The sequence below is a fragment of the Silurus aristotelis genome (assembly GCF_946808225.1).
Source record: "Silurus aristotelis genome assembly, chromosome: 16".
NCBI lineage: Eukaryota > Metazoa > Chordata > Actinopteri > Siluriformes > Siluridae > Silurus > Silurus aristotelis.
This window is the reverse complement of record NC_139589.1, coordinates 17,292,641-17,316,168: the sequence shown is the minus strand read 5'-3', so window position 1 is coordinate 17,316,168 and position 23,528 is coordinate 17,292,641. Positions and strand designations below refer to the sequence as shown.

The 23,528-nt window shown below is 36.6% G+C and overlaps 3 protein-coding genes across 3 annotated transcripts; 2 read left to right on the top strand and 1 right to left on the bottom strand.

Annotated features, from left to right (window-relative positions):
* Positions 1-2,363: 2,363 nt before the first annotated feature.
* rpl35 (ribosomal protein L35) lies at positions 2,364-5,479 on the bottom strand. The gene is made up of 4 exons (XM_083564706.1): positions 5,370-5,479; positions 4,546-4,682; positions 4,202-4,283; positions 2,364-2,559 (listed from the first exon to the last, which is right to left on the bottom strand). Exons 1-4 carry the CDS (start codon positions 5,370-5,372, stop codon positions 2,410-2,412), a joined length of 372 nt encoding a protein of 123 aa, XP_083420832.1. The 5' UTR covers positions 5,373-5,479; the 3' UTR covers positions 2,364-2,409.
* A 907-nt stretch (positions 5,480-6,386) lies between these two features.
* uqcr10 (ubiquinol-cytochrome c reductase, complex III subunit X) lies at positions 6,387-8,690 on the top strand. Its single transcript, XM_083564294.1, has 2 exons — positions 6,387-6,559; positions 8,386-8,690. Exons 1-2 carry the CDS (start codon positions 6,419-6,421, stop codon positions 8,428-8,430), a joined length of 186 nt encoding a protein of 61 aa, XP_083420420.1. The 5' UTR covers positions 6,387-6,418; the 3' UTR covers positions 8,431-8,690.
* Positions 8,691-10,335: 1,645 nt separating this feature from the next.
* On the top strand, positions 10,336-21,844 carry nr5a1b (nuclear receptor subfamily 5, group A, member 1b; the record flags this gene model as incomplete). The annotated part of the gene is made up of 6 exons (XM_083563485.1): positions 10,336-10,437; positions 10,650-10,791; positions 10,952-11,634; positions 17,516-17,635; positions 20,532-20,679; positions 21,009-21,844. The coding sequence occupies 6 exons, from the start codon at positions 10,336-10,338 to the stop codon at positions 21,260-21,262; spliced, it is 1,449 nt and encodes a 482-aa protein (XP_083419611.1). The 3' UTR covers positions 21,263-21,844.
* Between the last annotated feature and the right edge of the window lie 1,684 nt (positions 21,845-23,528).

Sequence of the window (23,528 nt, the reverse complement as noted above, 5' to 3'; positions counted from 1 at the left end):
TAATAGTTTGGCTAGACAGGTTCATTGCTTCAGGTTCATTGCTTCTGCAAAGAAGGCTCGAACAGTTGAGGCAAACTCTACATTTAAAGGAAGTTGGTCAGCAGGCTGCCCCCAAAACTAGCTAAAGAAGCAGATGTGTCTTGTTACTGTACCTTCTCAGGTTCTATGGTACACACAAACCACAGACAAAGCAAATTTGGGCCATAATTCTGAATCAGGACACGGCATGCACTTTTGTTACAGCACAATTCTGTAAAATTGTCAAAAATAGTGCCTTCATAGTTTGTGTTATATACATATCAAAAAATTTGCTAGAGATTAAATATCAAACTTTATCCTGCATGTCTAGTATATTATATTCTCACATTAATTTTCCTTGAGCTAAGTGTAATATGCTAGAGCTTCTTAGCAGTTGAGGATTAAGGACCTTGCTAAGGATTTTAACTCATTCATCCCCTCAGAACTACTACCCTGGACCACTTGCCAGTTCTTGAGTTTAAGATTTTTACACAACCTGTTAAACTCTTGATAGTTAATGGTGTTATATTTAGGGGTTTAGGCACCAAGAGTACTGAAATCCTAGCTTTTGCGTATACTTTCTCTGTGAATTGCACAGACTAAACCATATCTGGTAGAGATGTAACAAGAAAAAGCAAGCAATTTCTTTGTGTTCCTAATACAAACTTTACATCATAATCAGATCCACCTATGTGCAAAATACGTCTGGATATTTTAAACAGTATTAAAACATGCAGCAGTCTAATCCTTAATACCTAAGATCAGATTACTAATCAATTCTTAAACAATACTGCCACCATTTCCAATCAGTTCTAGTAGAAATTAACTTGTTTTACGTAGCTTGGTTGTAGGGATTCACACAAAACAAGCTGAGTACATGATTCTATGCAGGTTTGAAAAGATTGGGCTTGGGTAATCAGCATCTCTAGATGGTGTTTCTTTATCAGTGTATACAGCAGTCAATGATCTTGGTGTGATTATTGACCCTAGTCTTTCCTTTGAGACTCACATGAATATTATTACCAGGATCAGCTTCTTTTACCTTAGAAATATTACTAAAATGAGAAATATTGTCGTTACAGGACACTGAAAAACTAGTTCATGCTTTGTTACATCTAGATTAGACTACTGTAATGCTTTACTGTCTGGGTGTTCGAGTAAATGCAGAAATAAGCTTAAGTTAGTTCAGAATGCAGCAGCAAGAGTCCTTACTAGAGACAGAAAATATGACCACATTAGCCCTGTTTATTCAGAATACATTGGCTTAGATCAAAAGGTGCAGGCTATTTGTTGGTACCTCAAATAATGAAGACTGCAGCAGGGGGCAGATCTTTCTCTTATAAAGCCCCACAGTTAGGGAACAGCCTTCCAATCAATGTTCAGGACAATCTCAGTGTTAAAGTCGAGGCTGAAAACTTATTTAGTCAAGTCTTTTATCGGTAGATTTTTCTTAGGTAAAGCCGCAGATCTGGAGGGATCATGGATATAGTGTTCGGTGAACTGGGATATTTGTATTCTGTCGTCCCCTCACTCTCACGCGTTCACTCATGTTTGTGTTACCTTCTGGTTCTCCCTTTTAGTTATTCTGCTATAGCGAGTCTTGCCTAAGTCCTCAACTTTCATACAACAATAAGGACACATAGTAATCCATATCCTTCTCTTCCTGTCACCCCTCTTCTCTCTCAGTCAAGTTTAAGATGCTCCTGAGGTTCCAGTGAACACTGTTCCTGCCCCTCTTCCCTCCTTGGTTCTGCCCATTTCATGCAGGCCTGCCTCTGAATAGTGTTCTCTTTAATTAGAGGTCACTCTGTGCAGCTAGGGATGGTTTCCCCCATCAACACCCTGTGGATCCATGAAATTACTGAGTAAAAAAGGAGGTTTGAGGATGCGTTTGGACTGTAGTTAATGTCAACAGTCTGCTACACTGACTCAGGACTACAGTTTGCTTCTGATCATCACTGCACACCTCAACATCATTTATCTGTAATAAATGGACATTCAGTCCAACCCTGATGAGGATGGGTCCCAAACAAAAATCTGAGTCCCTATTGTATATGCGCTAATGGTAATTATTGTCTATTGAGACTGCTAGACTCTGCCTACCAACAATACCCCCCCTCCAAAAAACAAAAAAAAAACAAAAAAAACCCTACTTCAATATTGGAAGTATAACAGCAGTCATCGCCTATTTTTTTTTTTTAACACTAAACCTAGATTCTTGTACGTTATTATAAGTTACACTGATTCTATAATGCATAACATATGGACTCAACACTTGAACTTTCCTTTTTCCTCAAAAGAGCCAACAAAATATTGATGGCCCAAAAACCAACAAGACACACATGTCTTTGTCCAGGGGTGGGGCATTTTATTCAAGAGGAACACAGAGCCTTAGGCCTTGACAGCAAATTTACGCATGGAGTAAAGTCGTGACTTCCTCTGCATTTTCTTGGTCATGAGGCCCTCCTCGTGCTTGGTGAGCTGCCGGCGGATAGCACGGGTCTTCTTGGGCCTCAGGTCCAGAGGCTTGTACTTCTTCCCCTTAAGAAATAAATAAAAAGACAAGGAAATGTTTAGAATACATTTCAGCACAATATGAGAATGGCAGTGTTTTGAGAACGCTGCTCACCCTCAACCAACCAAACAACAAAAAAAAAAAACCAACGTCTCCAAGTTGGATTACCTACTCAGCTCCAAAGTTAAATTTGTTGGGGCAAGTTACTTGCACACATTTTGTTTGCAGTTTACATACATACTGAAAGATCCAGAATGCACTAGCTTTGTAAATGATCATTTAAATCGTTCGTTCAATTTTTTTTGGCCAACAATGGCGCAAAATTTAGCCAAATGTAGGCTGCTCACAGACAGACTCTGCAGTGAGCACAGAGAGAGCACACAGTGAGCAGTCATGATTATTGTAGCAAGAGAGTATTCACACTTACTCCACCAGTGCAGGAGCAGTGCTGGGTGATCGTCTTGCTAAAAACATTCTATCAGCACTTAATGTGTAAATATGAAACAAGTTTTTACATGACTGATGAAAAGGTCCTCACTTTGAACTTGACAATGTAAGGAACCTTAAACTGTTCATCCTCTCAAAAGCAAGAAACTACAAGAGTAGACATTTTTTAATCCAAATTAAGTGACCCCTTGTACCTGCACAGCACTGAATTCTAAAATGATTGTTTAGGTGTGAATTGGGTCAAAATTAGTAAGGAATTTCGCTCATGACAGCAATTTGCCAATGATTACAATAGTTTATCAATAATCAAAAACTGTTTCCAAGAACAAACAATTTATAGTTCGACTTTTGATTATGGAACACTGCTTATTTATGTTATAGACACAAACTAATTTTCTGCAGCAGCCTCACTCTCTTACATCAAACTGCCCTTTCAAACGCTCCTTGACATCTTAAAGAAAAACTCTAGAGCATAAATGCCTCTATACTGGTGACACTTCTGTGCTGATAAACTTGACTGTGACAGACATTTGCAACTCTTCCCATGAACGGTAATGATGCAGCCGAAACAAAGTTAAAAACTACAATAATGTTTCCATTTATTATTATTTTTTTAAGTGTTATTAGTCTTGCACGAGTCACTGCGTGTCAAATTATTAAAACCTATTCATCTGCCAGTCCTTTAATCAACTATGTTGATACACAAAACTAACACCTTCCAGCCATTCAGATTTGACCATTTTAACATGCTGGGATATTTTCCATACCGGCAACACACAATGCTGGTTTACAGACAAATCACATGTTTAGATCAATGTGCTTATTTCAGTAAACCATGGTTTCTATAGTGACAGCTACTTCAGTGACTTGTGACAGAAGGACCACAGCATAAACTGTTAAAATAAAAAAAAAAAAGAGTATGAGAACCATATTTGCACATACTCCTAAACGTGTATATATGAAAAGTTAAACGCTCAAGCTTGGCAGTGAAGTGCAAAACAGGTTGCTGATCTTTCTTACCACATCTACAACTCCAACCTTCTGTTCACAAAGCTTTTAGCTGACTAACATGCAGGGGGAAAAACCAATTTGGCAGCTGCAGGATAAGCCTCGTCTGGGACAAACTGACTGGCAAACATCATTTTCGGTGTGTTGCAAATAAATTCAAAATGCTGCCAGTTACTCCATACCAAACATTTAAATCATGTTACACTAACTCACCTTGTAGAACTTCCTCAGATTCTCTTTCTGTGTCTGGTTGATGACAGTAAGAACTCTGGCGATGGATTTGCGCACGACGCGACTAAAGAGAGAAACAGTCAGAAAGGAGTCACTTAACCATGAAATTAAAAACACCACTCTGACATATTTGCAGCATTTGAATTTAACCGAAAGCAGACTTTTACATCAACACTTAGAACAGAACGCAAAGTCTTGGATGTGCGGCCATTACTGCATGATTTATCTTGTGAGATTTCTCACGGTTAAGACAGTAGGAAGACACATTCGAGGGTAAACTACAGCATCTAGTGAGGATTGCAGGTGTCACCAGGCACATGGCTTACATCTTGGAAAGCTTGGAAGCAGCACCACCGGTGACCTTAGCCACTCGAAGCTGGGAAAGTTCCACTTTCAGGTCATCCAGCTGCTTGAGCAGCTCCTCCTTCTTCTTACCGCGCAGATCTCTGGCCTTGATCTTTGCCTGAAACGCACAGAAATACACAGTTTACCCTAAGAAACATAAATGGACCACTGTAACCAACCTGCAACCATAGGGTGAGCTTCCTGCTTATAATAACCACAAGACAAATCCAGAATTCAAATCAAAATCATTTCAGGTGGGACATTTCAACACTCAAACACCTTGTATTCCAAAAGTCAATTACTCAGAAGGAAGTAAAAATATACATCAATTGGATCAAAAGAATAAATGTCTAAACATCACACATTCTAACAGTTATAAATCTGCACAAATGTTCATCCAGGTTCATATTCTAAGGGCCTTCACGATGAACTCAAAGCTTCCTAACCAGCTAATACCTTACTACTGCAATAGACACCGAAGTACCAAATAAATTGATATTTCAGAGTTTATACACTAGTTATAAGATTTACACACACACACACACACACCGGTGCTCACAAACAAATATTGTTTCCTTTATTGATTAAGCTATAGAAACCGGGCCGGAGAAACCTACACACTGCGGCTAAGCTACAAGCAAATAAAAATGTAATAAACGGTCCCAAATTCTAACTCGAGGCACAAAATAGAACATCTCGTCATTTAATACAATCAAAACCACTGGGAAAATTCCTTTGTTGAACAATTTAGGGTTTGAAATCGACAAGATTACGATAGATTGAAAAGTCTTGATCAAACCCTCACCATTTCACTCGACGGCCGCCACAAGAAAGGAAGTCGAGGAGGTCAGACAGGAACATCTACCGGGTTACAGCTGGGACGTACCATCCGCTTTATCAAGACGGGGGGCGGAGGATTTAAAACAGAACACGAACTTGTTACAGAGTGAAGAATTGCAATACCATGTGAGATTTTTTTTTTATGTTTGAATGCACGCTATTGCGTTTACTTAATTTGTTTAGTTTATTGCGTGAGAAAAATGTGAATATTTAAAAATGTATTATAACTCGTAGTATAACTCAAACATATCCCATCATTGCACCATATATATATATATAAAACATTACACTTTCAAATACAATGTCTCTTTGTACACTTTGTTAGTGTACGCGCGCTCGCGCGCGCACACACACACACACACACACACCTGCTAGTGCACCTTATGATCAGATACTTAAGTTCTCATCTGTATATACAATCATCGTTTACATAGAAAATACAGTCTATTAGTATATTATTATTTAGCATCTATCTATCTATCTATCTATCTATCTATCTATCTATCTATCTATCTATCTATCTATCTATCTATCTATCTATCTAATTATTTGTAATATTACAAAAAAATTATTTTATAAAATTAATTAATCAATTGATTAATTAAACCATAATGGATTAAATGAATTGGAACTTTAAAGAGTAATTAAACATAATACATATTATAATAATAATAATAATAAGAAGAAGAAGAAGAAGAAGAAGAAGAAGAGAAGAAGAATCTCACAGTAGACTTCTAATAAAAGCAAATGATTATGTTTTCTTTATTGCAAGTGCGTTCATTTATTATTATTATTATTATTATTATTATTATTATTATTATTATTATTATTATTATTATTATTATTATGTGTAATTGGTAGAGTGAAGTGGCTGTAAGAGTGAAGGACTGTACATATGTAAATGCTATAACGTCCTCTATTGGCTGTCTGTGGTGTCCTCCACTCTGCTCTGTTCTGATTGGATGAGACTCGTTAAAGTTCCCGCCTCTTCCTTTCTCCTGAACACTCAGCATCATGGCGCTGGTGAGGAACGTCTACAACTTGCTGTTTCGAAGAACGTCGACTTTCGCCATCACCATCATGGTGGGAGCGGTATTCTTCGAGCGAGTTTTCGACCAGGGCGGAGACGCTTTGTTTGAGAGTTTAAACCGGGGGGTACGTGCCGTCACCTGTGTGATTTTAATTCACTATAACCAGCGAGCTGAAGCTAATGCTAGCGGAAGACTGACCTTACTGTAGGCGGCAGAGGACGAGTTCGTGGTTCAGGAACAGATTAATCTAATCACTGATCACTGTAATCTGAATGACATAAGAGAATGTGCAACATTTATAAGTCACATTTCAGCCATTTAACGTTATTTTATAAAGTTGTCTCTGGTATTTTCTTTGAATGCATTTACCTACAAGATTCTAGTGCCATTCTATGTAATAACATTACTTCATCTTCCTACTCTGTGTGATGTACTTGTGCTATAGGTGCAATATGGCAAAAATATACATATAAACTTTGTATATAGTGGTCATTTATTTAAGTAGAATTGGATAGGGAGGGGAAGTAGTAGTTTTATGGTTAGGGTTAGGGTTAGGGTTAGGGTTAGGGTTTAGGATCTGAGTTACTGATCAGAAGGTTGTGGGGTTTAAGCCCTGGCATTGCCAAAATGGGCTCTTAAGCAAGTTCCTGAACCCTGTTTCTTCCCCAAGGGACACTGTATCATGGCTGACCCTAACACCAGGTTCCTAACAACCTAAGATATGCGAAGAAAGAATTTCACTGTGTTGTAATATATAACCTTTCACACTCTCGATTGCTTTGGGGAAGGGGTAGGTCAGTGGTTAAGATGATGACTTCTGATCAGAAGGTCATGGGATCAGATCCCACCACCACCAAGCTGCCACTGCTGGGCCTGTGAGCAAGGCTCTTAACCCTCAACTGCTCCTTTGTATGAAATAAGGTGTCTACCAAATGCTGTAAATGTGTAAATAATTATAAACTGTAAATAATTGTCAAATAATTTTCACAAAACTACTCACACAAACATGTCAGATACTGTAGAAATGGTGCCTTAATCTGGTGTAATATACTTGTTATTTAAAAAGAACTCCACTTTGACATCTTTGCATATTTACTACTTGGCAGTTAATGTAGGTTGAAGACTGATGATGTGTGTCACTTGAAATCACTGAGTTTACACTGAGATTTCTGGCCTGGTCTTAATGTTGCACAGAATGTCAAGGACACCTCTGCTCATAATCTTAGGGAGATTGTTGGTCTTAAAACATTTAATCCAACCCATTTAATGTAAACGGAAACGGTTCTGTCAAATTTTTGAGAAATGCAGCGTGTTGCTGCTGTGATCGCTCGTCTATGAGCCTCCAGCGGGATGACAGCGGAACTGGCAACACATCTTCAACCACTGACGGTTTCATTGACGAACGCTTTAATGAAAACTATTGAGCTGTAAAATATCCTGAATACCACAAGTTACTGATTGTGAGCCTGTGCTCAGAACATTAGTTTTCTTTTATTGGAAGTCTACTCAGATTTTCTTTTTTTCTATATTCTGCTATGGAGAACACAAATAGTCTGTTATCGTAATCATCATATTGTGCAGTGTGAATAACTTTCACACAGAACCTCTGAAAATGCAGTGTACTGATTTTCCAGTTTGCTGCTTTACTTTCAAAGCTCAACTGAGGAAAAAAGTTCAAACCCGTCACTATAGTTATACTTATTTTGCAGGCATTATAGGCTAGCACGAGATTACTTTGGCTCTCTTGACATACACTTTGGACAAAGTGGCAGTTCATGTATCTATGCAGTGCATAGTTTCCGATGCATTACAGCAATCTCAGTCTTTCTGATGAATAAATATAGCAATCATTAAATGCTCACTGAATATTTAGAAATATGGACTTTTCTCTATTGTGTTCCATGTCTAGTGGTATGTATGTCTAATATGGGCCACTATTTATTTTTCTAGAAACTGTGGAAACATATCAAGCACAACTACGAGAAGGAGGAATAAGAAGAATGCCATCTAATGTCGTCTCTTGATGGGGCACCCAGCCACCACCTGCTCACCATGTTTCCTGAAATGGTTTTGGGAGTGTTTTCAACGTCATCCTCTGTGGCTTTGGGATCCAGAGAGACTATATAATGACCATCACGCAACACTGAGAAATCGAATAGCTCTGCGAGAACATTGTGTTGTATGTCTTATATTCCTCACATTTTGTAAATGTATACTTAAATTAAACATGTTAATAAATCTGACATAAGAAGTTACTTTTGATTCTTTTTTTTGTCTTAATAAGGATTTGCCTATTTTTCTTATCATTTCTTCTGGGGGGCTTCACTTTGGCTTTACCATAAACTCCAATGCCGGTCTCAGAAAAACACTATTGAACTATTCCATTATTAAAATTGGCCCCTTTATTAAAATGCACATCATTTAATATATAAAAAGAATTGTACATCCACTGTTATTTTCATATAATTTATGATGAGAGGAAAAAAATAATGTATTATTATTATTATTATTATAAAATTCACCCGTGAGTTTAAACCCCAGCACTCTCAAGCTGGCATTGCTGCACAGGTCTATAAATACACAAAAGGACTCTAGTCAGACTCGGCAATCCTGAATCTAATGGTTATGCCAATGTCATTCTGGAGAAAAGTACTTGTGTTCAGAGTTGGTTGACGCGTTTTCATTTAGCGGTGCAATTATTAAGGCAGGTGTTATAATATGGTGGATTGACATTCTACCTCATACAGATCTGTGTTTCTGGATCTTTCTGAAGGTGCTAAATTTCTATAACTCACAATTTATTAATACTTATTTGATAGTCATGCTAAATTTAAAAGTCATTAATCGGTTAAATGCAAACATCTGACTTTAATGTTGTATTTTATATTATATGTTAATTACAGTATTATGTGCTGTTAATACTATGTTAGTGTATAAGTGTGTTTGAATTTCATATTGCTAAGGAAAAGCTTATTTTTTTTATTTTTTTTATTTTTAAGAATATTAGACTTGAAATGTATAGTTTAAGTACGCTCAATACTCAAATACTCAATACGCCAATCGTGTGATTATTAATTGCAACACCCACTGCTAACTGTTGTCAGTTAGATCATCTACTAATGATGATCTTGCCAACACCATCAACAGTCCTAAATGTTTTATTGTTGTAAAACAAACAAACAAAAAACATGGTTATGGTTATGTTGGTGTTGACTAATATTAATGTAAACATCAATATTCCGGCTAACATGGTTAAGCTCTTACATTCGCTAATAATTTGCTAATACATTGGTCTGAGAGAGGATTGTAAAGGTGTGTAATATACAGATGAATGGCTCCTCCCTAAGCTCTATCTCTAACTGTTGCAGATAGGTAATTGTCTTTCACTATGTCTGTCACTTTGTTTATCACTGTGTCCACATGTGCATGGGTGTGTGTGTGTGTGTGTGGTGAATATAAAGGGATGTCACGCAAGTGACCAGGAGCAGTCAATCTACATAGGTGTTACAACCCGAGCAGTTGCAAACTTTCTTCCTTTGGACTAGTGCTCTTTTGACGGATGACAGTTTCTCACCATTCTGCCTGTCTTTCCACAGGAAAACAGTGACAGTGGACCAACAGGTAACTGACATAGAGCTAGGCCTGTTTTGTGCTTAATTCCTAAATGGGTATATGTGGTATTTTGCATTTTTAGTGATGGATGAATTGATGGTTTCCATTTATCATCATTGATTACAATATCAAACTAAATATAGCTTATTAGAACTAAAAAATAGCAGTATATCTAAACATTGAATGAAAATAGCTCGCATTAAATATGAAAAAAAAATAATGATTTCTGTCAGCAATAACAATTTGTAGATCTAGTTTCTATCATCTTACTGTGTGTTGTAAATTAGGATGGAATGCATCTATGGTGTGGATTTGGAAGAGTTGTGTCCAGTGTGTGGGGACAACGTATCAGGCTATCACTATGGTTTGCTAACATGCGAAAGCTGCAAGGTACAAGTTAACTTACTAAAAATAAAAATTCATTAAGATTTTTAAATTGCTGTGAATATGCATACATTTGAAATAACTATCTATCCTCCAGCCTTCTCCAATCAAAAAAATTGGAATTTATTGCGATATAAAAGCTAGATTTAAAATGTGTTTCTGTGTCTTGCTGTGTATAGTCTTAAATATTCAGAATTTTATATGACTTCTGTTTAAAGGGTTTTTTTAAGAGGACAGTACAAAACAATAAGCGCTATACCTGCGCAGAGAGCCAGGAGTGTAAAATTGACAAGACCCAAAGAAAGCGTTGTCCTTTCTGCCGTTTCCAGAAATGCCTCACTGTGGGCATGCGACTCGAAGGTAAGCATGAATCTAAACACATTGTTCTCTAAATAAAGTCCGCAATTACCATAAATAGCATTTGGTTAAATTAGATAGGACATCTGCAGGAAGACAAGTACATCCTTGAAGCTTTTGGAAAAGTGGATTTTCAGAACTTTTTGTTCCTGTTAATTTCCAGCAGTTCGTGCAGACCGAATGCGTGGAGGCCGAAATAAATTTGGGCCAATGTACAAGCGAGACCGGGCTTTAAAGCAGCAGAAAAAAGCTTTAAACCGGGAGAGTGGGGTAAAAGTGGAGTCCATGCCACCAGTCATGTCACCTGACCAGACAGACTATGCCCTTAGTAACACATTGCCCAATCTCACAGACATTTCCACACCTAAAAACATCATGCTGAACATGCCATCCTCCAACACATCAGCAGAGTATGAGCAGGGCCTGTACACTACACCTGGCTGCATTAGCATAGGTTCCCACAGTCCACTGCAGTCTCAGTATCCACACCAATCTTTGCCCTGTCGCACTATCAAATCTGAGTTTCCTAAACATTACGCGAGTAGCAGCTCACCTGGTTCCACTGGGGGATACACCTACACTTATCAGACCCAGACTATGAACTCACCTACACCCCACACTGGCCTGGACTTGCCCGCACTGGTTTTGGAGATTGTGCACTGTGAGCAGGATGAGCTGCTGGTACGGAGTAAGATCAGCACACACCTGGCTCTTCTGCAACAGAACCAGAACTCTGGCAGCAATGAAGCGCTCTCAACCTTTGCTATAATGTGCCACATCGCAGACCAAACACTATTCTTCATTGTGGAGTGGGCACGGAGCTGCAGCTTCTTCAAAAAACTCAAGGTAAGGAAGAAACCAATGACAAGAAGATTGGAAGGGTGTATAAATTGATTTTTACAATGCAGTAAATGAAATCTAACATAATAAACAGCTCCTGATTGTTAAAACCTCAAAACTAATATTAGCACTGGATTTTCATCTGTATGGCCACAATACACAATACCCCAAGACTAACACTAATAAACATTCCTTACACCATTAAAACAGAAAACATGATTATAGTATAGTTATCGTGCAGTGGCATGATCAAATTTGCAGCTGATATAGTCAAATAGTGTTTGGAGGCTTCACTCAGCAGTTTCATCTTGTGTGTTTGTGTCTGTCCGAGTCAGTTTGCACATATGTGTGTGTGTTCTCCCAGGTGTACAATATGGCTTTATGACAATGGCAATCTTGTTTCTAGAGTTCTGGCCCTAATAGAACACAGCTCATCCTGATAATGCAAAGTGCACCAATACTATGAGTTGTTTATTTAATACAGAATTTTGCAGTACTGTAATTTTAGGGATAAAAATAGCAAGTTACTGGCAGAGTAATATTTGGTAAATGTCAGTTGCACTCTTGACAAATTATTCTGAATGCTGTGAGTATTTTCTACTGTTGTTGTGGCATTAATTGATAATGTGACATATTATAACGTGATGCTATAAATGGGTATTGTTTATACTGGAAGCTTTTTTGTTTAAATTTTACCCATCAACTACACTCTGAAAAACAGGGCTACTAAAGAAAAATATATTTTCACTGACAAATTATAACAACAAGTAGGAATTTGCAGAACAAAACTGGATTTTTTATTTTTGTATCTTTTTTTTAAAATATATATTCAGTTTTTAAACATTTTTCCATTTAAATATATTATAAAACTGACACACTTGCAGTGTCAGTTTGTTTAATCAGCATTCATTGTAATGCTATAATAACTAAAGGGATTATTCATTAAAAATTAAAAATATATAAATGAGCACAATGAAAAAACAAGTTTTACAATGTTTTTTTTAAAAATATATATATAATTAAATGATTATTGGACGTACAACCAAAGACACCAGAAAAAATTGAGAAAAAGAAAGAAAATTAGTCTACATTTAACAATTCATTTATTTTTTGCTATTGTTGAAATTTGTTTACACCTAGCAACATAACAAGAACACTTTATTCCAAATAACAAATTTGCTTTCATACTGTTGTTAACCAACATCTCTACTAACTTTATAACATTTGAATTTATAGTATTTGGTTCATTCTGTTCATAATTCAATTCTTCTTCTTCTTCCTTTTTTAAAACCTGCTTAAACATATTTTAGCAGGCATGTGACAGGATAAGAATTAAGTTTCTGTCACCAAAATATTAAATATAAACCTATATACCTTTTTAGTGTTCTATTCATGTACAGACATGAGACAAAGTACTACTTCTTCTTGCTACTGAAATGCATGAAATGAGCCTGTTAGTGGAGCAATGCTATGGGATCTGGGGGAAACAAACATCATTGTTCAGCAGATACTTTGGGTGAACCCAAACAAAAATGAGCTTCATTATCATTGGTTTGATTAATTGCCTCTAGGCATGAATAGGTATATGAGGTTTCTTGTAATAGGCAGGTATTTCCCTGTGGTTTTGACCAGAATGCGGCATTTGCTGATTATTAAGGAACTTATGAATGACATTTTATGTGAAACCCATGAATATTTGTGTATTTTCGCAAAATTCTGAACCAGTTTCTGAATCTCAATAAATATCAAATGTCGAAATAACTGTAGACTGCAAATTAAATCAAGCTCAAACTTGGTACACTGCATCTTTGCACTAAATCTACAAACGGGTTTCTGATTTCACCTAACAGATTAGCTTTTAGCAGCTATTTCACAGGGTTTAAAATTGAGCTGTCTTTGCAAAATCTTCATAAGTGTGATCATGCTATCATTCCATACAACTTTGCAAGAACTGGCCACTGGTGCCTTTTGTGTTGAGTGCAATTTATTATTTGTATCTGTAATTGTTTTTGTTGTTAATCATTTTGAATGTGACAATAGCAGGGTAACAATTACGACCATTTATGTCAAATCATGTATATTTTGCTAAAGTTTCCAGGAGATTCAAACAAATTAATGAACAAAAATTGTGGAAGGAAAATTGGGTGAAAATTTGTCCAAAAAATAGAGGTAAACTAATTCAGAGTTTTTTCAGCAGAAAAACAAACGTTTACTTTGTCACCTGTGCATAACACACACACACACACACACACACACACACACACACACACACACACACACACACACACACACACACACACACACACACACACACACACACACACATCTGCTGCCTGCTATAGATTATCCTGTCATCTTTGAGTCATCACTAGCTCAGCTACAGTCAAATCTATCTGCATTTGAGTCCAGATACTCAGTGCAATATTCAGAGTTGACTTAAGTCATGGCAGTGTTTATGGTGAGAAAAGTGCTTGCATTCAGGTTTGGCGTATGTTTTTAATTAGTGGTTCTTTCAGGTTCTTAGAAGAAAAAGGCAGACTGAAATCAGGTAGAACAAGTAGAGTGAAAGCAATTTAAAAATACAGGAAGGTTGTCCCATTTGTGTGTGGTACAGGATTCTAGCTGCTTAGCAGTTCTAGGTCTTTTTTGTGTAATTGTTTTAATGGTGCACCAAAATATATCAATTGGGGAAAAGTTGGGATTGCAAGCAGGCAAGTTCAGCACCTGGACCTTTCTATAAAAAAGCCATCCTGTTGTCTTAATATGTATGGCCTTCCCTAAAAAAATTTGTCCAAAAAATAGAGGTAAACTAATTCAGAGTTTTTTCAGCAGAAAAACAAACGTTTACTTTGTCACCTGTGCATAACACACACACACACACACACACACACACACACACACACACACACACACACACACACACACACACACACACACACACACACACACACACACACATCTGCTGCCTGCTATAGATTATCCTGTCATCTTTGAGTCATCACTAGCTCAGCTGCAGTCAAATCTATCTGCATTTGAGTCCAGATGCTGCTAAGCTCAGTAATAATGGCTGTGGGAGCGGATTTGGGTTTAGCAACAGAGTGCATGAAAACTGCTTTCATTACTCTCGCTGTGCTGATGGACTGTTTCCACCTTATATTGTCACACCTGGCCAGGAGAACTAAACACACATATTAAATTTCCCCACAGATAAACAGGTTCTGGATATGAACAATTACATTTGGTATGTGGAATCAAGAGTATAGTGGGTTACACTCTTACATTGTCTTTATACTCAGTGCAATATTCAGAGTTGACTTAAGTCATGGCAGTGTTTATGGTGAGAAAAGTGCTTGCATTCAGGTTTGGCGTATGTTTTTAATTAGTGGTTCTTTCAGGTTCTTAGAAGAAAAAGGCAAACTGAAATCAGGTAGAACAAGTAGAGTGAAAGCAATTTAAAAATAAAACAAAAAACTAATAAGATGATATATTAAGGAGAAGAAAAATGTAAATTGAAGTCTATTATTTTGCCAATATACTGAATTACTGCATGATTAACCCTAGTTGTAATTATCCCATCAATCATGGCACATTTAGTTTGTCATAATATGCCCTCTATGATATTGGCAGGCTATAAAATGGCAATTAATCAAGCATATCCTACAATTTGTATTTGTCTCAATAGGCAGGATTAGTCTTGCTCTATTAGGTATTGCAACAATGGAGGCAAGCAGACATCATATCATTTTGTTTGAAACCAACAACCTTTGCCGTCTTGGACAGATACTCATCACACGGAACCAGAATGGATAAAGCTGTATTTTGGGTCACTCCCAGAAGCACCATTACCATGTCAGGATATAAAAAAAAATAATAATAATCATCTGGTCCTTATCGGGTTTTAGAATTGGGTAAATACAACCTCAGATGAACACATGCCATATTACACCGTCATTATTTATTTGACAGAAATAAAGCCAAAATTGGAGTATCCATGTGTTGACAATCGAAGTTTACCTTATAATTTAACATCTTGTAGCTATAATTTTAAGTAATCGTGTCTCTATGACTTTATCAGTCTCTCACATCATTGTGGAAGAATTTTAGTTCACTCTTCTTCACAATGTTGTTTCAGTTCATTGAGCTTTGTGTGCATTTGTTTATGCACACATCTCTTAAAGTCCGATCACAGAATTTCAGTCAGGTTAAAGTCTGGACTTTGAATGGGTCATTTCAATACCTTTTTCTTTTATTTTTTAGCCATTTTGTTTTAGATTTTCTGGTGTGCTTGGGATTACTGTCCTGTTACATGACTCACTTTGGCCAAGCTTTAACTCAAGAATTCTGTGATATACAGAGGATTTCATGGTCAACATTATGAGTGCAAGGTGCCCAGGTCCTGTAGCTCAAATCATCACCCCTTCACCACTGTGTTCGACAGTTGGTATGAAGTATTAGTTCTGATATGCTGTGTTTTCCAGAATTTCCACTTTGTTTACATGTGTTGCGAGAGGAAGGTTGTCCCATTTGTGTGTGGTACAGGATTCTAGCTGCTTAGCAGTTCTAGGTCTTTTTTGTGTAATTGTTTTAATGGTGCACCAAAATATATCAATTGGGGAAAAGTTGGGATTGCAAGCAGGCAAGTTCAGCACCTGGACCTTTCTATAAAAAAGCCATCCTGTTGTCTTAATATGTATGGCCTTCCCTAAAAAAAGATAGCATTCAGCATTGATAGGCATTAATTTAGCCCGTACTATCAAAGGCAGGTTTTTGACCTGAACACCAATAATAAGCCAAGATGGTCTACTTTGTCTTTAGTCTGGAGGATGCTCCATCAATGTTTTTCAAAAAGAATTATTTAATTAAATTCGTCTGACCAAAGAACAGTTTTCCACTCAGGTAAATGAGCCTTTGCCCAAAGAAAACAGTGGCATTTCTGGATCCTGCTCACATTTGGCCTCTCCTTTTTGCCTGATAGAGCTTTACTCTGCATCTGTTGATGACAGTGAACTGTGTTCACAGACAATGATTTCTGGAGGTGTTTCTGTGCACATTTACACAATAATGCGTTAATGCAGTGGCAAATGAGGGCCCAAAGATCACAGGCAAACAACGTTGATTTCTGTTCTTGTCCCTTGCACACATAGATTTCTCCAGATTCTCTGAATTTTTTTAAATATATTATGTACTGTACATAATGAGATAATTACAGTCATTGCATTGTGATGTTGAGGAAGATTATTCTGAAATTCTTTTACAATTTGTATATGCAGTATTTCTGCAGATTGGTTAACCTCTGCCCATTTTTACTTCTGAGAGAAGTAAGCCTCTAATCTCTAAGAACCTCTTTTTTTATACACAATAATTTTACTGACTTGTTGCCAATTAACCTTATTAGTTGGTTGTATTCGTTGTTTTATACTTTATGTTTGTATTGGAAAGGACATATTTTATCGCTTTAGGACAGAAAACTTTAGGTGCCCCAGAAAAAGATTCAGTATACCTTAGACTTAAAAGATATTCCATTTATGTGTTACAGGAGAATTTGCTCTTGGCTAGATTGAGTTTTAGACAAAGTTCAAGATTCAAGAGTAGTTTTCCCAAACACAGCTAAATGACTGAGTGACAAAAAAAGATAGAGGTAGAAAGAGCTACAAAGAGAAACGCATTGCTGGTTTTGCTAAAGCTTACAATAGTTTTCAGCCTCATATTTAATACTAATACATGTTATGTTTGGTGCTGGTATGTGCTGATATTCCTTTGACTGGAATATTACAATAATAATAATAATAATAATAATAATAATAGTAATAATAATAATAATAATAATACAATACCTTGGTATTGACCAGAATGATTAACAATTTACCACTTATTTTCCTTTTCTCAGGTGGGGGATCAGATGAAATTACTGCAAAACTGTTGGAGTGAGCTTCTGGTGCTTGACTTTATCTCCAGACAGGTGCATCATGATGAACTAGACACTATTTTACTCATTACTGGACAGAAGGTACAGTTACAAAACAAATAAACATACACAAAAAAAAAATCATTATTTTAACAGTTATTTTAAGGAATAAGTGATTGCATTTACTAATAGATAGCAAGTATATTTGGACTGATATTATTTTCAGGGTACCTTTTTTTTGTGTACATGAGAGGCAATCTTACTACTCTTGTCCCAGTTATAGTCTATACAGAGCATGACTGTCTCTGGGTGGGTCTGGAAATAGAGAGAGTCAGATTTTGTTTCTTGTAACCTGGTCAGATAAAATAAACCTTTATTCGTTCCACAGTGGGGAAATTTCTCAGAATTTCTCAGAATCTTCACCTAGAATTCAGAATGGGGAGCAAATACCCACTGTAATTGCTGGAGGAAGCACTCATCGGAAGATGATCCCTGTATATTAGCTTGGAGATATTTTAGCCAATTCCTTAGAATAGACTAGCTTCAAATCTAGAATGTTGGTGGGTTTCCTTATTTGAACTGCTTGCTTTAGGTTCTTCCACAAACATTCTATTGGATTTAGTTTAGAACTGATCTGGCTATTTCGAACTTTAACTTAATTCTTCTTTAATCATTAGACTAGTAGAATAGTAGAAAACCTGAATGCTTAGAGTTGTTGTCTTTCTGCAATCCGTTCAAGGATAAAACTTAATGATTTAATTAATTCATTGTTTCATAGAAGTTAACAAGCTCTTTTTGTCCAGGTGCATCAATACAGACCCATACATAATACATTGTTTTACAGATTGGTTCTTATGGAAATACTATTGGAAAGTAATGTTTTCCTTTATCCAATATAATGCTTCTAATTTAGAAAAAGAGTTCTATTTTGGTCTCATCCATCCACAAAGCATTTTTCCACTAGTCTTCTGACTTGTTAAGCATGTTTAAGGAAAGTATGAACAACAGGTTGTGGCAGGATGGGGAGGTGTTAGTGTAAAAATAAATCATCTTCAAACATCTAGAATTCAAATAAACAATGTTGTACCATACATACTTCCCATAATACAACAACATATAAAGTTACTTCACTTGTCACCACTTCTCCTTTCCGCTTCGGCATCAAAACGTTTATACTCAAAACCCTGCCTTTCTTGGGCCTTCAGTTCTAAGCTAATGGGTCGCTAACTGGACCAGCAATAATTGGGTGGAATCAGCACTTGTGTGCAGGAAAGAGGTCGGACAGAAGGAAGAGCAAAAGAGCAGTAGGCAATATATGCCTCTCTGGCACAGAACAAACATACAATGTAAATATCATTATTCTTTAAATTAAACAGGGCACTCACCCACACCTAAATCTCAGGCTATAGACTGAAAATAGCAGATACTAATTTCAACTTCAACTTAACTGCTTCTCCTAGAAGTTCACAGATATATAATATTTATTTCAATAAATAAATGACAATTGGGTTTAATTTGGTTCTTTTTGTCTTTTAATATTAATGCAGAAAAATCTAAGCAGTTTATAAACTTTCAAGCATCACTCTATTTTTAAGGACTAGTAAGTGTCCTCGCCACATAAAGTGCATCGTGTGCAACCTGGTGCAAACAGTGCAAAGTAAACACAGGACAGTGCAAGAGAAAACACAGGACAGTGCAAGACAACACAAGACAGTGTAAGACAACACAAGACAGTGTAAGACAAATACACAAAACACAAAATAGCTCCGCCAGTAAACCTGTTGTAACGAGACATAGTGAACAGTAGCAAAAATGTAAACAAAATATTGTGCAAAAAAGCAAATAGCAGCAATCCAGCAAAGATGTGCAAAAACGGCATGTAAACAGTGTATAGTAATTTAGTGATGTAGTGTGAGTGGTGCTGAAGTCATGGGTGTGCGAAGTAAGTACGAGTGTGTGTTGAGTCCGGGTTGTACAGATCAGTCACACAGTTGTGTGTGTGTGTGTGTGTGTGTGTGTGTGTGTGTGTGTGTGTGTGTGTGTGTGTGTGTGTGTGAGTTCAGTTCAGTTCAGTTCTTTGTCGAGAAGCCTGATGGCTTGAGGGAAGAAACTGTTACACAGTCTGGATGCTTCGGACCTGCTTTCCTGATGGCAGGAGGGTGAAGAGTGTGTGTGACGGGTGTGTGAGGTCGTCCACAATGCTGTTGGCTTTGCGGATGCAGTGTGTGGTGTAAATATCCATGATAGAGCGAGAGAGACTCCGATGATCTTCTCAGCTGTCCTCACTATCCTCTTTAGGGTTTTAAGGAGAAAATTAAGGACTTAGAGATTTGGAGTTAGTCTATTTTGGTTCATAGAAACTGTCACTATGTGGTCCCACGAGATGCGAATGCTAGTGAAGAAAGTCATCATTATAGTGAACAAAAAAGTATCAAAAGGAAAGGATGTAATGACATAGTCATTTATGGCTGCCAATTAAACTGGGTCACTGTTGTTTATTGATAAAAATGACTGCTGCTTAAAATGTGTAAGGTTACACATTCCGTTTAGATTCGGTCACAAGCTGCAAAATCGTTCAAGAACAATGTCTTTACCTTAAGAAGAGCAACTTAGGGTAAAGAGATTGTTCTTAAATTATAGCTATCTGACCTTAACCAAACTGAGCAGGTTTCTAACTTATTGGAGACAAATTTGTAGGCGGTAACCCATAAGCAAAACAAGCAACAACCACAGTAAACAGTAAAGGCCTGGCAAGGCATCTAAAGGGAGTGAACTCAGCATTTTATGAGTAAAGTTTGGCTATTATGTTAGTTTGTCCAATTATGTTTAAGACAGATGGATGCAGATGGATGTGCAGATGGATGTACTATGTAAACATCTTCTTAATAGTTAATGCAGTATTTTTTTTAATTGAAACTGAAAGTTTACATTTCATTCACTTCACTGCAGTTATATGTTGTAGGGTTGGTGCAATATAATACAAACATATTTTTTTTAGGTGGGCCTGACTTCTTTGCTGACACAGGCAGGGGTGATCCTAGGTGAGTTTGTACGAGGGGCACAGCAACTGGTCCAGAGTCTTCAGAAGCTACATTTAGACTGCAGGGAGATCACCTGTTTTAAGTACCTCATCCTGTTTAATCCTGGTAAGGCCAAACATACATATTTTCTGAAAATGAGATATACTTAAACAGATGATTTTTGTATTTCATGTTTACCATATTATGTTTAAACGCAGTTTAAACGCAGAACTATTCCTACTGTAGTATTTAATGGTAGCTTGGTTATTTGATACTATAGTGTAATGATGATAATGATGATGTGTGTGTGTGTGTGTGTGTGTGTGTGTGTGTGTGTGTGTGTGTGTGTGTGTGTGTGTGTGTGTGTGTTTGTGTTTGTGTGTGTGCTTATTGCTATTCACCCTCACTGAAACTGTCTGCTCTTTTATCTCTGCTCACTATTCATTTATTGCCAGATGTGAAGCTATTGGAAAACCAGGAATATGTGGAAAGTGTGTATCATCAGGTGAGTGGGGCATTGCTGGAATACACATTGTCTGTGTATCCGCAGTATGTGGACAGATTTAGTCAGCTGCTGCTGCATCTGCGAGAGCTACGAGTTCTAAGCACTCAGGCTGAAGATTATCTGAGCTATAAACACCTCAATGGAGAGGTACCGTGCAACAAACTGCTCATAGAGATGCTGTATGCCAAAAGACCCTGTGACTGACACATAGACACAGACCTTTACATTTGTAAAAACACCAACATATACCACACAAACACAAACCTTGGTTTGTGCCTCCAGAAAAAAATATGCATGTATGTGTTGGGGAACCACTTAAGTGAATCTAAAATGGAATAAGCAATGCACAGACATGTTGTACTTCATTTCGAGCTAATATTATCTGCCTAAACCAAGAAAAAAGGTCCTATTTATACTGCAAATATTTAATGTTTAAGGACTATTCTAAGTTAACTTACCACTAAGTATATGATTTTTCTTCCTAACGCTTTCTTATTTTTGTTTAAAGATTGAGCTGAAATGAATATTTCTCATAAGCTTTGTACCTACTTGTCTAGTAACTAACCTGGGATTAAAGTCTTACTGTGAATTAAAGGTAAAAGTCTATATTTTTTGTTGGTTGTGTAAATAAAGGTTGGATTTTTGCAAAAAGGGCGAGTAAATTAATATCAAAATTCAACATAATATTAAATGACAGAAAGTACAAACTACATTTTCCTACTTTCAAATGGAATTTATTTATGTTTCTGGATTGGTAGTTGGTTCATTATGTCTCATAGGCTGTAGGTAACCTTAGCATATGTGTGATTACTACTAACAATACTTGTGACAATCTTTTGCTGTCATTTGAAAAAATTGTAAACTCTTTTGTATACAGTTGTTCAACTCTGTCAATAAACCTGTATGTGCAATATATTTTTGTAGAATGCATTTCTGAATTTTATTTAAAGGTATATGTAATGACTGTAAATACTGTAGATATAATTCAGAGTCAGGAATGTTTGTTTGAGTTACCAACATTGACAAGAGGGTGAAATTCGAATATCTAACCCTGATCAGCTTTAATGCTCGGTTATTATTAAATCTATTCATCTTCAGTATGTCCTTTACCCTAGTCAGGGGTGTAGTGGTTTCAGAATACTGGACAGGAATACACCCTGCATAAAACACCAGTCTGGTATAGGACACCATGAACACACATTCACACCCAGGGTGAATTTACCAAAGCCAATCCTCTTACCAGCAATTTGGATCTATGAGAACATGAATACGAGGACAGCATGCAAAACTCCACACAGCTAATAACTGGAGCTTGTGATCAAACCAAGAACCTTGAGACTGTGAGGATGCAACTCAACCTTATGATGTAGTTTTAAATTGACCTTATACTGTGAAATATTTTACACATCTACAGTTTTGATTAGTAACTACTGTATCTCAGCTCAGTTGAATAAAAGCATCTGCCCAATGATTGTAATAAGTATATTTTACAATCTGTTTGAAACTACACCTCTCAAAATGAGTGATTGTTTTTCAAATATAATTGCACATGATGTGTTACTGTCCATGTCTACAAAAGATTCCATGCATAGTTTGCATTGTCATTTTAGATATATTTATTGTGAGAGATGCAGCGATCAACTCACTCAGACACATCTAGTTACAATGGCATTACAGGCACATAGAGTTGGAAATACAAGTGCTAGTATACTTGAGCTATAGTAATTGGTCCAATGTTTGTTTTGGGTGGCTATGTTGACTCTCCCTATAAAACATTGTGCCAATGTTGGGCCAGTTTGCTACTTGGGAAATAATACATTATAACATATAGATATACTGAAAAAAGCCTCTAATCAGGGCTATTGTAAAATATCTCTATAACTACATAAGCAAACATTATGTATATGCTTTTTTTTTTTTAACCAATTCTATGAATATAAGTTATCAACATTTGAACAACTTGTTTCAAGTTGTGTTGTTTTATGGTGATAAAAAAATCACAGCTACAGTATCTGTTCAGATTTCTTTCCTACCATATATGAGATTATTGTTGTTGTTATTATAAGTACTAGTTCCAGAATTAACACTCATTTTTGTCATTACTATTGTAAAACATGGAGTGTGTGTGTGTGTGTGAGAGAGAGAATGTAGTATTATTTTGGAAAGCAATGTTTTAATTAATAAAATATATAAATATGCATTAAGAAATATTCAAACTTACCATTAATGCAGCTATATATTATTATGAATGCAGTTACTGATAGATATGTTCAACTTGCAAACAAAAGGAACTAAAAGTAAATCCAAAAAACCTTTTGTTGAATTCTAAATTCAGGATGTTTGTGTTGGTGGTTATTAAGTGTTGTTTTAGACAGAATTTTTTAGTGCAGAGGAGGACACAGACACCACATTTCAGCTGCTGGCCCAGACCTCTATGTGCAGAATATGCTCCTTTAAGAATACAGTATAC

Excerpts from the sequence above, each read along its gene's own strand:
- rpl35 (XM_083564706.1), bottom strand. Across the intron at positions 4,284-4,545 it reads GCTTCCAAGCTTTCCAAGAT|TCGCGTCGTGCGCAAATCCA; the intron begins GTAAGCCATGTG and ends TTCTCTCTTTAG. Across the intron at positions 2,560-4,201 it reads ATCTGAGGAAGTTCTACAAG|GGGAAGAAGTACAAGCCTCT; the intron begins GTGAGTTAGTGT and ends TTATTTCTTAAG.
- uqcr10 (XM_083564294.1), top strand. The coding sequence starts at position 6,419 with ATGGCGCTGGTGAGGAACGTCTACAACTTGCTGTTTCGAAGAACGTCG. Across the intron at positions 6,560-8,385 it reads TTGAGAGTTTAAACCGGGGG|AAACTGTGGAAACATATCAA; the intron begins GTACGTGCCGTC and ends TTATTTTTCTAG.